Consider the following 13,893-nt stretch of genomic DNA (forward strand, 5'->3'; position numbering starts at 1 on the left):
TCAGAAATTTGACCAGCTGCGGGTCTAGATCTGTAGCTCTCTGGGAACATATTGGTATAGACCAGTGATTCCCCAGAGAGCTACGGATCGGCAGCTAAAATTTAACATGGATATCGTACAGAAGTCCTTTCTACACACTTTTCACCGCTATATAAATCGGTTATTTTATCTACCCGTGCGAAACTGAGCCTTGGAGAAATAGTTGCTGTCTCGGGCGAAAATATAGTTGCTATTTGTCCTCATAACCGGTAAATACGTAATTATATAAAATCTATTGATTAGCGCTGTGAATGACGCTAAATACATACATCTTTCAGTTGGTTGTTAAAAGATCCAAACATGAAAGTTCGCAGTAACTACCCGCCGTATGTCGAGGCCGTCAGGCGATTTTTTGACGAACTTTTACCAAGAATTGTGGATCTGCAGGTGAGATATAATACTATGGTGGCGTATATCTGCCATCAACTTCTCACGTAACGTTAACTTAAATTGTCGTATATTTTATGTGGACTTGTCAAATGTGAAAACAGGGATTTCAATTTGTGAACACTTTATAATGTCATAAAACTGACAAGTCGACAAAAGATCTGACAAGTAGTGAAATAAGTGTGTCGTCATGAGGTATGATTGATAGGTACAGAACTAGTTGTTCCATCTATACGAGCTAAGCGTCCGTCGCGAACAGCGGTTCTGCAGCTAGAACGGATCGTATATGATAGGGGCAGGATGGGGGTTATTGCGAAAAATTTGTTACATATTGTGAGATCATTACACGAGGTACTACATGATGCACTACATAAAAGGTGAGGATAACGAACAGTGATTTAATCTCACAACTGCTAGAACTTTTAAGGAATATAAAATAGACAGTTGGGCAACACGGACCCCTGGACACACCAGAGGTGGACCTGTGGGCCGGTCACACCCGCCGTGAACCCTATATTTGATCAGGTAAACGGAGTAATCCGTAGTCAAATTAAGTGTGCCAGGAACGGCCTATCAATCGGTATGAAACATGTCGGACAGCATGTACATAATTAGCTTACAGTTACATTATATTGGCAAAACAATCTACAACAGTACAAAGAGACTGAATTTCTCGTTGTTAGGTACACGTGTATAATGTATCGTTTTATTTTAATGGTAGATGTATAACATGATCTACATGTATGTCCACATCTTATTCTTTGAATAACATGTTGTTTGGGCGTGATGTAATTTTATCTACATATGTTTACACGGTTTGATTTTTATGCTCACTAAGCACACCAGCGGTGGACCAATCATCGCCGTCCAAGTGGAGAACGAGTATGGTTCCTATAGCAACGAGGTGGAACATCTCCACACCATCACAGAGGTTGGTCACCATGTTGTACTATGTGAATTCATCAAGTTTTATAGAATAATCATTTACGTTGTCTACATGGTTTGCACGGAATCGTGTCATCTTTGAAATACATGATTTTTTGCTCATAAAGGAAGCACAAAAAAGCTGTCTATGACACATTATGATTACGAATGAAGGACATTCTGTTTTTAACATTAAATCCACAGGTGCTTGGGTTTAGGACCCCCTCCCCTCCGAATAATATTATACATGAGTTGATTATAACATACATGAGTTGATTTAATCATTTTTGTTGAAAATCTCTCTAATGCATGCCAACAATGTCTTGCATATCCCAAAAGTCCAAAATAATTCAAAATAATCCCTTTTAAAATATACTCTCACTGGTTAGGGATATGCAAGACATTATTAACATGCATTAGATATATTAACAAAAAGGTAATTAAATCAACTCATATAGGTTATTCGTAAGGGGTGGGTGTCCTGAACTCAAGCACTTGTGATTAAATCCACAAAAAATGATAAAACCACAACAGAATCGTATGCTTTGATCAATACTTAAAACTATCCAACCTGAACTCTTTCGTATGCTGGTATATTTTCCCTGACTGAACTGTTTCGTATGCTGGTATATTTTTACTGACTACTGTTTTGTATGCTGGTATATTTTCACTGACTACTGTTTTGTATGCTGGTATATTTTCAATGACTATACTGTATCGTGTGCTGGTATATTTACACTGACTACTGTATCGTGTGCTGGTATATTTTCACTGACTACTGTTTCGTGTGCTGGTATATTTTCACTGACTACTGTTTCGTGTGCTGGTATATTTACACTGACTACTGTTTGGTATGCTGGTATATTTACACTGACTACTGTTTCGTGTGCTGGTATATTTTCACTGACTACTGTTTCGTGTGCTGGCATATTTTTACTGACTACTGTTTCGTGTGCAGGTATATTTACACTGACTACGGTTTCGTGTGCTGGTATATTTTCACTGACTACTGTTTGGTATGCTGGTATATTTTTACTGACTACTGTTTCGTGTGCTGGTATATTTTCACTGACTACTGTTTCGTGTGCTGGTATGTTTACACTGACTACGTTTCCGGTATTTGATGCAGATGCTGTTGAAGAATGGGATTAAAGAACTGCTTCTGACCTCGGACAACATTTATGGACTGAAGAGGGCACCGTTCTTCAAACGTACACATTTACTAAACACTATGTATCACATTATTGTTTATGAGTACGGTCAGTGATGATAGTTAAATATCCCTCACACGATAAATGTTCTGTAGATGCCCTGCCCACTGCTAATTTCCCCAATATGGAGGATGGCGGGAAACTTTTCAACATGATCCGAGAGTGGAGTTCTGAATTTCCTCTGATGGTGATGGAGTTTTGGCCTGGTTGGTTCGACCATTGGGGACAGCCTCACAAGGGACTAGAAATTCCAGGTTTATAAACTAATACCATGCCTTACTTCATTCTAATTAAAGCAAATTACTTAAGGGGCCACATGTTCCCATGAATGAAAAGAAAAATGACCAAAACATATTATAAATGTAAAAGCAATATATGCAGCTGATGGTGACCTTATACCACCCATTGCTAAAGCCTCAACATTAATTACAAAACACTGGTAATTTATACCACCCAGTGCTAAAGCCTCAACACTAATTACAAAACACTGGTAATTTATACCACCCATTGCTAAAGCCTCAACATTAATTACAAAACACTGGTAATTTATACCACCCAGTGCTAAAGCCTCAACACTAATTACAAAACACTGGTAATTTATACCACCCATTGCTAAAGCCTCAACATTAATTACAAAACACTGGTAATTTATACCACCCAGTGCTAAAGCCTCAACACTAATTACAAAACACTGGTAATTTATACCACCCATTGCTAAAGCCTCAACATTAATTACAAAACACTGGTAATTTATACCACCCATTGCTAAAGCCTCAACATTAATTACAAAACACTGGTAATTTATACCACCCATTGCTAAAGCCTCAACATTAATGACAAAACACTGGTAATTTATAGCAAACTTGGAATACATCAGTTTATAGCGAACTTAGAATTTACACTGTTGATTTATAGCGAACTTAGACTAGACCGGTAATATATAGTGCAATTAGAATACACCGGTAATTTATAGCGAAATTAGAATATCGGTAATTTTTAGCAAACTTAGAATAGACCGGTAATATATAGTGAAATTAGAATACACCGGTAATTTATAGCGAAATTAGAATATAGGTAATTAATAGCAAACTTAGAATACACCGGTAATATATAGTGAAATTAGAATACACCGGTAATTTATAGCGAAATTAGAATATCGGTAATTTTTAGCAAACTTAGAATACACCGGTAATATATAGTGAAATTAGAATACACCGGTAATTTATAGCGAAATTAGAATATCGGTAATTAATAGCAAACTTAGAATACACCGGTAATATATAGTGAAATTAGAATACACCAGTAATTTATAGCGAACTTAGATTACCTGTAATCTATAGCGAACTTAGAAGACACCGGTATATTATTGCGAACTTAGATTACCCATAATTCATAACGAACTTAGGATATACCGGTGATATATAGCGAACATTTGGAGTAGCACAGAAATCAGCTAAGAAGCTGAAAGTCAACAAGACTGTTCTTCAGATAGTCATACACTATGTACATTTTAATTCATTCAATAAGTTTATGACAGTATATGTAATTACTGGGTACAAGTATTAAATAAGAATTGGAAAGCAAGTCGCACAATGGCTTGTGTAAGTCCAATCTCAGAATGCAAACTTATGTTTCCCTGTTTTTAATTTCCCGCTGTTTTCAGATTTCGAGGCCTGTCTTTTTCTTTTTTTTTTTTTTTTTTTTTTATAATTTCCTGCTGTTTTCAGATTTCGAGGCCTGTCTTTATTTTTATAATTTCCCACTGTTTTCAGATTTCGAGGCCTGTCTTTTTTTTTTTTTTTTTTATAATTTCCCGCTGTTTTCAGATTTCGAGGCCTGTCTTTATTTTTATAATTTCCCGCTGTTTTCAGATTTCGAGGCCTGTCTTTCCGGAGTCCTAGATGCTGGAGGTTCTTTCAATATGTACATGTTCCACGGAGGTACAAACTTTGGGTTCATGGCTGGAGCCAATTACTTTGAAGGGTCACACTACAAACCAGATGTAACCAGTTATGGTATGTTCTGATAATGGCGGGTTTTCAGCCCATTTGTTCTATTTTAAAATACCTGAGTTTGAATATTTTTTCTGAATTATTAAGCCAACGAGTAAGTTCAGATGACATTTATAGATAGTTCACTATCCTGTGAACCAACCGCCCCATTTCAACAAACGACAAAAAGCAGCTTTTCTGTTTTGTAAAAAGGGATGGATATTGCCCCCCACCACCACCCCAAGCTAGAAATATTGAAAAGTGGAAAATGCTGTATTGATATGCTACACAGTGTAATATCAATTTAGAATTCTTGTGTATTTTTGTCACCAGATTATGATGCCCCCTTGTCGGAAGCAGGAGACGTCACACCGAAATATATGAGGGCGAGAGAAATCATCCTAAAGAAGGGCTTGATACCACAGGGTATAGTCAATGGCTGTTTCCATACCCAGCACTCTTCCTGCCTCTGTTCATTTCATTTTATCATTTTTTTAAAAAAAATTTAATTTTCGTTTATCTAATATCAGTTGAAAATGTGTATCTACAACTTGAATGCGATTGTATTTGCTATCATTTGTCATGGGAGAAAGCGTTCCAAGTTCAAAGAACTTGTGCTCAATCTCTTTGTAAATTCATTTACAATGAAATATGTTAAAACCATTATTTTTCAGGAATCAGATCTTTGCCAGACCCTCCTCCAAATTTGCCAAAGAAAGCTTATGGTACGATTCTAAATCCGAAATTATGAAATCATATATTTTGGTGATGGTCAATTTTCGTGATCAACAGATTTTCCGCCACAATTTTGTGTGAACGTGTATATCAGATTTTATCAGGAAAGAAGCTAACTTAAGACCTTTTCTGGATGAAAATTCATTGAAGCTTCAAATAATAATTTTTTTTTTCAAAGGGTTAATATCTTAAGCTTGAGTTGTTTTAGCTCACCTAAACTGAATGCTCAAGTGCGCTTTTCTGATCACCTATTGTCTGTAAAAAATTTCACATTGTCGTTTTCTTCTCCAGAACCACTGAACCAATATGACCCAAAACGTCTCTGGGTAATTAAATTTTTTTCACGAGAATTAAGAGCCAAAAAAAAAAAAAAAAATCATGTGAAATCTTTCATAAAAAATGCATATTTAAAATTGTTCTAGTTATAGCCATGGGGCATCAGGGGATCAGAGTTTTTTGGACTATGTAGGGTAAACTTTAAAAATTAAAATCTCTTTCTTAAGAGCAACAAGGCCATGATTAGTCATATTAATCTGCCAACATCCTCTGGTGTTGACACACAGAGTTAAGTTGGACTTGTGGCCCCCAGAGTTTGGATAAATCCACAATAGGGAATATCAATATATACTGGAAAAAACCCTTTAAGTATTTCTCCTAATGAGCAGCTAATGTATGACTAGTCATATCAATAGGCAAGCATCCTCAAGTAGTGGATATTCAAATTAGTTGGACTCAATGCCTACAAGGGAAGGGTGGGACCACATTGAAAGTTTTCAATACATGGGAATATATAGGGGGAGAACTTTTTTTAAAAAAAAATTCAAAGTTTTACATAAAAATGAATGGGGGAATTTAAAAATCTTTTTTTTTATCACATAGACTGTGGGGTTAGGGTAGAGTAAAATTTTACTCGATGCATGAATATGGGACAACCTTATGTGAGGTAATGCCACTATGCTTAAACGTTTCCATCCCGTGGGGGATCTGGGTTAGAGTTGGTCCTCAGTACCCCTTGCTTGTATTAAGAGGCCGTTAAATGGGTTGGTCCTTTGGACGAGACTGCAAAAACCAAGTTTACTTGTCACAGCAGGCGTTGCACGTAATCTTGATTGAGATTCGGCTCGGCCGAATATTTGGACTGACGCCTTCACCGAATCGCGGAGCAGTCCTTCATAATTCATGTCTGGAAATTTACGTTCAGCTTCGGCCAGTTCTAGCAATTAATGTGCACTTATTTGACACTGCTTTTCGCTTCAGATAAGTGATTTGACTATCAAACTAACTATCTATCACTATTAATTTTGTATTGCTTACCGTATAGGTATAAAAATCCCAAAATAAAAATAGGCATTAAATTTTCCGTTCAAATGAAGACCATGGCACAATACTTTATCTCCTGGAATTGAAGAGTTCCTATAGTCTGCTTTATCTAGTTACCGATACATTGTATCTCTACATACCTACTTGCACTTCGCTAATTTAAAAAAAAAAACCCAAAAAACTATAGGAACTTTTCAATTTTGGGATATAAAATATTGCGCCATAGAAGTCTTCATTTGAATGGGAAAATGAGTGATGGTTTATTTTATGGAATCACATACTTAGATGGTAAGTAATACAGCATTAATAGTGATGCAGATTTAGTTTGATGGTCAACTAACTTATATGAAGCAAACAGCAGTGTCACTTAAGTGCACATTAATTGCTAGAACCGGTCGAAGCTGGTAGTAACTTTCCAGACATGAATTATGAAGGACTGCTCCGAGATTCGGTGAAGGCGTCAATCCAAATATTCAGCCGAGCCGAATCTCAACAGAGATTAGTGTTGCACGATAAAGATCCCCCCTGCTCAAAGGCCGGAAGCGCTGATGATAGGCCTAAATTTTGCAGCCCTTCACCGGCAATGGTGACGTCTCCATATGAGTTAAATATTCCCGAGAGGGACGTTAAACAATATTCAATCAATCAATACGTTGTAGTTAATCACCTCACGCAATGTTATTTATATTTGAAACAAAAATATAAAATCGACAAATCAAAAAATACTGCCTAATAGTAATAGAAATTTTGATATGCACAAGACATTCCATGTTAATTTCCATAGTCCCCGCTCACTGACGCCACGAGAAGTTGCTGGTTTGCGTGCCAGTGAAAATTAAATCTATTACACCATCATGTATATTTCTCGTTAGAGCTCTGGTATTACAGAGAAAACAGTTGCAATGTGGAATGTAAATATTAATGAATCAACGGTTATTAAAAGACAGTCTGTGTCAAATGATTTTTATTCACAACAGGTGAGATTGCAGTAACTCAATGTTTGGATCTGAAGTCCATTTTATCTCTTGTAGTAAGTACACATATTGTATTCAGTGCTTTTCACAAAACATCTTACGATTAAGATGAAAATTTTAAAATATTGTCATTCTTTTATAATTCTCACTCCTACATTTCCAAAATAGCAAAATTAAGTTCATGAATAGGTGATAAATCTGGCATTCTCTCTCAGGGCATAGTTGCACTCAGTGGAGTATAAAGTAAATACAAAATTCTTAGTCGTAAGATTCTTGTGTGAAAATGGCCACTGTTCTTATGTTAGAATATTCACTCAAAGTTCACTGACATAATTGCACACATGTACATTTAGTGTGAACTACAGTAAAATACGCTTATAACGGACACGCTTATAACGAATTCACGCTTATTGGGAAGTGATATTTATTTTTCTGCAAGATGAAAATAACGGAAATGTAATTAGATATAACGAAGTTTGGTTATAATTAATTTTTGTTGGCCCTATAGGTTTACTATAACAGTATTTTACTGTACATGTAGTTCTTGTCTTAGCAACTGTTCGGTTTCGAATCTCTGCTGCCGCTTCAAACTTAAGGTAGTGACTGTTCTTTCCCCAAGCGCCCGGGAAACGAGAATCATTCCACGTCTTTTTTTGGATTTGACCTTGAAACTGACGCATAATCACGATATAGAACCCTCACTGCTATGATATTGGGCTTCATGAACAGGTCCAAAAAGGGCACTTCACCCATACAACTGGTGACGCCCCTTTGTACGAGGAAAATTGTCAAATGGGATGTCAAACAGTATATAATGTAACTTCATAAGTATAAGTACTACCGTCCCAATAACAGCGTGCTGATTCGCTTGATCGAGCGTACAACATTCACTTAAGGGTTAATAAAAATGAGTTTGAATGACCATGCTATGCCATTCTTTATGATGTGACTGGTCACTGAGAACAAAAGTAAAACCTGTTCTACTGAGATCTATGAGAAACCTCGCCCAAACATTTACACGCTCGATCAAGCGAGGTGTCAAAACGAGAGTATGCTGGCAGTTATCAGCTGTTTACTTGTCAATGCCTCATTCACAGACACCAATCAAATCAACCGACTCTGTTTCAACTTGTCAGTGCCTCTACAAACTTCCGCCAGAGTTCGTTTGCTTACAAACCAAACTCTTCCAGTTAGGCATTATGGGATAGCGATTTCTTAGGCCGAGTATACTGTGTGACGTCACTGTAGAATGACAAAAAACCCATAATGTCAAACGTAAACAACTTTCAAAACAAGAACGTAAACATCAAGTTCATTACTTTACACAATAATTTGAACAGAGTCTCCCTACTTTTCAATGATCTGTTGATCATTTTATGTTTAAAATAAAATCCATACTTTTATATTAATGCGCTTAATGTCAATATCTTCAAACTTTTAACTACGAACTACTTCTTTAATGTTATTTGCCTGCGTGATAATCGTAGACTCACATGATATATTGTACTGCGTCACATAGGAGAGGTCTATTCGTAGGTGACGTAATGAGGCCTCGAAGGGGAGTTTGAGTGCCTCTATATCAGACACCAATCAAATCAACCGACCCTATTTTAACTTGTCATTGCCTCTATATCAGACACCAATCAAATCAACTGGCCCTGTTTTAACTTGTCAATGCCTCTACAATGTATATCAGACACCAATCAAATTAACCGAGCCTGTTTTAACTTGTCACTCTGTGTCTCTATATCAGACACCATTCAAATCAACCGAGCCCGTTTTAACTTGTCAATGCCTCTATAGCAGACACCAATCAAATCAACCGACACTGCTTTAACTTGTCAATGCCTCTATATCAGACACCAATCAAATCATCCGACACTGCTCTAACTTGTCAATGCCTCTATAGCAGACACCAATCAAATCAACCGACACTGTTTTAACTTGTCAGTGCCTCTATATCAGACACCAATCAAACCAACTGACACTGCTTTAACTTGTCAATGCCTCTATAGCAGACACCAATCAACTCATCCGACACTGCTCTAACTTGTCAATGCCTCTATATCAGACACCAATCAAATCAACCGAGCCTGTTTTAATGGAAAACCTTGACTACCACAAAGGATACGGTCAGTGTTTTGGGTACATCTTCTACCAGGCCGACATTTGTGCTGGGAAGGAGCTCTCATTTACAGAAATACCCAAAGACAGAGCGCAGGTAGATGTAGTTCTAATTTAAATATACAATGTTCAGTTCTGCTTGTAAGTTATATACCGGAAATGCATTAAAATGGTAATTATATTATTGTAAATGAATTGCTTGATACACGTGAAGACTCGAATTAATGGTTTCAGGTGTTTGTCAATGGGGAAGACAAAGGTGTGCTGGACTGGCTGAGTGTAGACGGGAAAGTAAAGATCGGAGATGTCTCGGTAAATTTCACTGAGAATTGAAAATCTATTAATTGAAGCAAAAAAGAAAAATGCCGAAAAATGTTTCTTGAAGTCATGTTGTCAAGGTTAAGAAATCATTTCATATTTATTATCTTGATCAAAATACGACGAATTTGATTGGCTGGAAAATTCGTTTGATTTCTACATCAAAACACCTAATTTTGAGCATTATGTTGTATATTGATATATCATATGAATTTGAAAACAAAATCATGTTATATTATTTAAACCCAATGTTTTACAAATATTTAAATGATAGGAAATGAATCTTATAATTCTTTTTTTGATGGCGATATCATAGGAAACCATTGGACGGACAACTTTTTCATCAATGCACCACGAGCATAGATGAAGTTTCCGTCCAATTTTCCCTATGATACCGACATCAAGAAAAGAATGATAAGATTAGCTTCTTCTAAAAAATAAATACCGTTTTTTGGTGAACATGGTGTTATAAACTTCATAAAGTTGCTGTATTATAAACTTCATAAGGTTGCTGTAGGTTGCTGTATTATAAACTTCATAAAGTTGCTGTATTAAAAACTTCGACTGCGGATAACACCGTTTACCTGATCAGGATATAGGGCTCACGGCGGGTGTGACCGGTCAACAGGGGATGCTTACTCCTCCTAGGCACCTGATCCCACCTCTGGTGTGTCCAGGGGTCGTGTTTGCCCAACTATCTATTTTGTATTGCTTATAGGAGTTATGAGATTGATCACTGTTCGTTATCTTCACCTTGCATAAGGTTGCTGTATTATAAACTTCATAAGGTTGCTGTATTATAAACTTCATAAGGTTGCTGTGTGTTGATTGCCGACACTGTAGGAGACAGCTGCGGATACGCTTAGAGCAGTGACAGTTATAGTATTTAAACGTGTCACTGCTTGGCATAGAGTGTACAGTAAAAGAGCAATAGTCCCAGGTCACGTTATCAAGACCCAGTATAAGGGGGAACATCATTTCATGTAACTAGAACGTTGATGGTCAATAGTAATAGTGTTGTCTGATAATGTTGGGTATTAGACTATAAGTGTTGTCTGATGATGTTCGGTATTAGTGTCAGCTGATGATTTTCGGTAGTTTGTTCGAATTCTATTGGTATCTTTCTATTTACTAAGCTTTTTTTTTTTTTATTGAGAACGCAAGTTTAAAAGATTTTTTTTCTTCTCGAAAATACATCGATAACCCATTTTCATTTATCACTATTATCATTATATTTGGTTATATTATTCCTTGATGACATGATTAAAGCACTGGATTAGGTTTTTCTGCCCTCCACCCTTAACCCCAAACATATTTTAGGTATTGCTTCAGGGTTCCTAATGTTGAGGTTCTGTACAATGATTTTCCAGGATCGAAGTACCCTAGACGTTCTGGTGGAAAACCACGGCCGTGTGAATTACATTGAGTACGGCTCCAACAGATTTAACGAGGAGAGAAAAGGCAAGGAAACGCACAGCGTAGAAATATTCAACTAAAAAGTCTTATCACAACTCTCCTAAATCTCATCAATTTTAGTCATGTTGCAGGTATCAGCGGCTGTGTTACATTAGATGGGAAACAAATTAAAGATTGGCGCATATTTCCGTTAGATTTCAAACCAAAATTCTTGGACAGGTGAGTAGATATGCAAGGGCGGATCCGACCCCAGGATCCGCCACTGATATGTAGGCTGGTCCGACTTCATTCGTTTTTCATCTAGATTTCCAACATTATATGTTGCTTGAATGATGCACTTCTCGTCCCGTTTGTAGTCTTCGACGGAGCACCAAGTGGAAACCTACCCCCGTCACCAACAAGGGTCCAGTGATTGTCCGGACATCGCTACAAATTAACAGTACGCCGCAAGATACCTTTCTTGATATGAAGGTAAATATAAACTAGACACCTGTAAAAATTATATCAAATTTTTAAACCGGGTGTTTGTTGTCTCCATTTTATTTATTTATTTTTGATAAAAGAAGAAACGAACAGGCTTAGACCCTGGATTAATTTATTAAATACCCTCTCCTGTTATCACATTGAATATCAGCTAATTATTATTATTTCTACAATTAGGGTTGGAATAAGGGCATTGTTTTCCTGAACGGTTTTAACCTGGGGCGGTACTGGAAAGTCGGCCCCACGAGAACACTGTATGTTCCCGCCCCCTTACTCAGAGAGGGGGACAATGAGGTAACGGTATCAACAATGCAAATTTTATATAGATGAACATTTAGCTTTATCAATATTAGTAATCCATCAGATTCAACTGTAGAAAGAAAAAAAATATTCCATATGATGTCGAACTTTTAACCCCCCCCCCCCACCCCACCCCTCTAAATAGGCTTCAAAGTTTGTGGCGTAGAATTTATTTTTGACAAATAACGTGACAATATATGTTTACAAGCACGTAGATTGTTTTCATTTGCTTGTTAAGAAACTCTTGACAAGTCAAACACCAGTCCTCCATCCCCCTTCCACTTGGAAAAAACGATGCCACGTGCCTGGTATATCCAGGGATCCATGTTTGCCCAACTATCTATTTTGTATTGCTTATATGAGTTATGAGACTGCATGATCATTGTTCGTTATCTTCACCTTTCAACAGATGAACTCAGAAGTGAAATAAACGATTTTTTCTCTCTCTAAACAGATTTTGATTTTCGAGCAGCACGGGTCTAGTGGGACTATTTGTTTTATTGATACACCACTACTTGGAGAGAAAGCCACCACGCAGGATGCAGACACCGCCTGTTACCCCACAGAGGTCTAGTGCTGTCCAGAACCTGCACTATTTACTTCGCCAATTATAGGAATAATCTCACGCCTCCATTATTGTTAAACTCAATAATGCAAACTAGACATTTATTTTTAGATATAATATCTTTATTGTAATAAACGGTTATAATTATTAATGAATTAAACTTGATGATTGTTATAACCAGTTTGCTTGAGAAATTGTATGATATGTTAAAATAGTTCTGTGTTAACTACAGGTTACTCAGTTGATCTGATCAAGATAGAGGACTTGCGGTGGGTGTACCCTGTCAACAGGAGGTATTCAGGGACCCCGGTTCTGGAACTGGTGTCTCTATCACAGGCACTCGGCGTTTTAAATACATCTATCTAATAAAAATTATCTTCCTATAGACAAACCATAAAAATAGCTTGTTTATAGGAAGACACATTTTTATTATAGATATTTAAAACGTCGTGTGCCTGTGGTCTCTATATGCCCCTTCTACGAAGTGACATTGATAAGACTGAAGCTACATTGTAGCAGCCACTAATCAGCCCGAAAAAGCTAGCAGCCACTAACCAGCAACCAATATTCTATAGAAGCTAGCAGCCACTAACCAGCAACCAATATTCTTTAGAAGCTAGCAGCCACTAACCAGCAACCAATAAGTCTGTAGAAGCTAGCAGTCACTAAACAGCAACCAATAATCCCACAGAAGCCAACAGCCACTAAGGAAAATCATCAAAGTTCTGAGAATAATCAGATTAAACAATAATCGATGAAAGGTGAAGATAACGATCAATGATCAATCTTACAACTCTCATAAGCAATACAAAATAGATAATTGGGCAAACATGAACCCCTGGACACCCCAGAGGTGGGATCTGGTGCCTAGGAGGAGTAAGCATCCCCTGTCGACCGGTCACACCCGCCGTGACCCCTATATCCCGATCAGGTAAACGGAGTTATCCGCAGTCAAAATCAGTGTTCCAAGAACGGTCTAACAATCGGCATGAAACACGTCAGACAGCATTTGACCCAAATTTGATCAAAATTAATATTTTTAATATTAATTGTCGAACAAATGGTCAATTGTGATTGTTGATAACTTCTTGAACATTCGAGCTCGC

The 13,893-nt window shown here is 37.1% G+C and overlaps 1 protein-coding gene across 3 annotated transcripts in view; it reads left to right on the forward strand.

Moving 5' to 3' along the window:
* The window catches only part of LOC125655034 (beta-galactosidase-1-like protein 2), a 19,410-nt gene extending 6,442 nt beyond the window's left edge, over positions 1-12,968 (forward strand). For all 3 annotated transcript variants that reach the window (XM_056145294.1, XM_048885152.2, XM_048885153.2), the window contains 15 exons: positions 318-426; positions 1,265-1,357; positions 2,480-2,561; positions 2,657-2,815; positions 4,433-4,576; positions 4,886-4,978; positions 5,227-5,277; positions 7,585-7,637; positions 9,653-9,802; positions 9,940-10,017; positions 11,394-11,484; positions 11,571-11,658; positions 11,796-11,910; positions 12,100-12,216; positions 12,677-12,968. In XM_056145294.1, coding sequence (XP_056001269.1) covers positions 318-426; positions 1,265-1,357; positions 2,480-2,561; positions 2,657-2,815; positions 4,433-4,576; positions 4,886-4,978; positions 5,227-5,277; positions 7,585-7,637; positions 9,653-9,802; positions 9,940-10,017; positions 11,394-11,484; positions 11,571-11,658; positions 11,796-11,910; positions 12,100-12,216; positions 12,677-12,796 — 1,543 coding nt within the window. In that variant the 3' untranslated portion in view covers positions 12,797-12,968. The remainder of the gene's footprint in view (positions 1-317; positions 427-1,264; positions 1,358-2,479; positions 2,562-2,656; positions 2,816-4,432; positions 4,577-4,885; positions 4,979-5,226; positions 5,278-7,584; positions 7,638-9,652; positions 9,803-9,939; positions 10,018-11,393; positions 11,485-11,570; positions 11,659-11,795; positions 11,911-12,099; positions 12,217-12,676) is intronic.
* Positions 12,969-13,893: the final 925 nt, after the last annotated feature.

The sequence above is a fragment of the Ostrea edulis genome, chromosome 7 (assembly GCF_947568905.1).
Source record: "Ostrea edulis chromosome 7, xbOstEdul1.1, whole genome shotgun sequence".
NCBI lineage: Eukaryota > Metazoa > Mollusca > Bivalvia > Ostreida > Ostreidae > Ostrea > Ostrea edulis.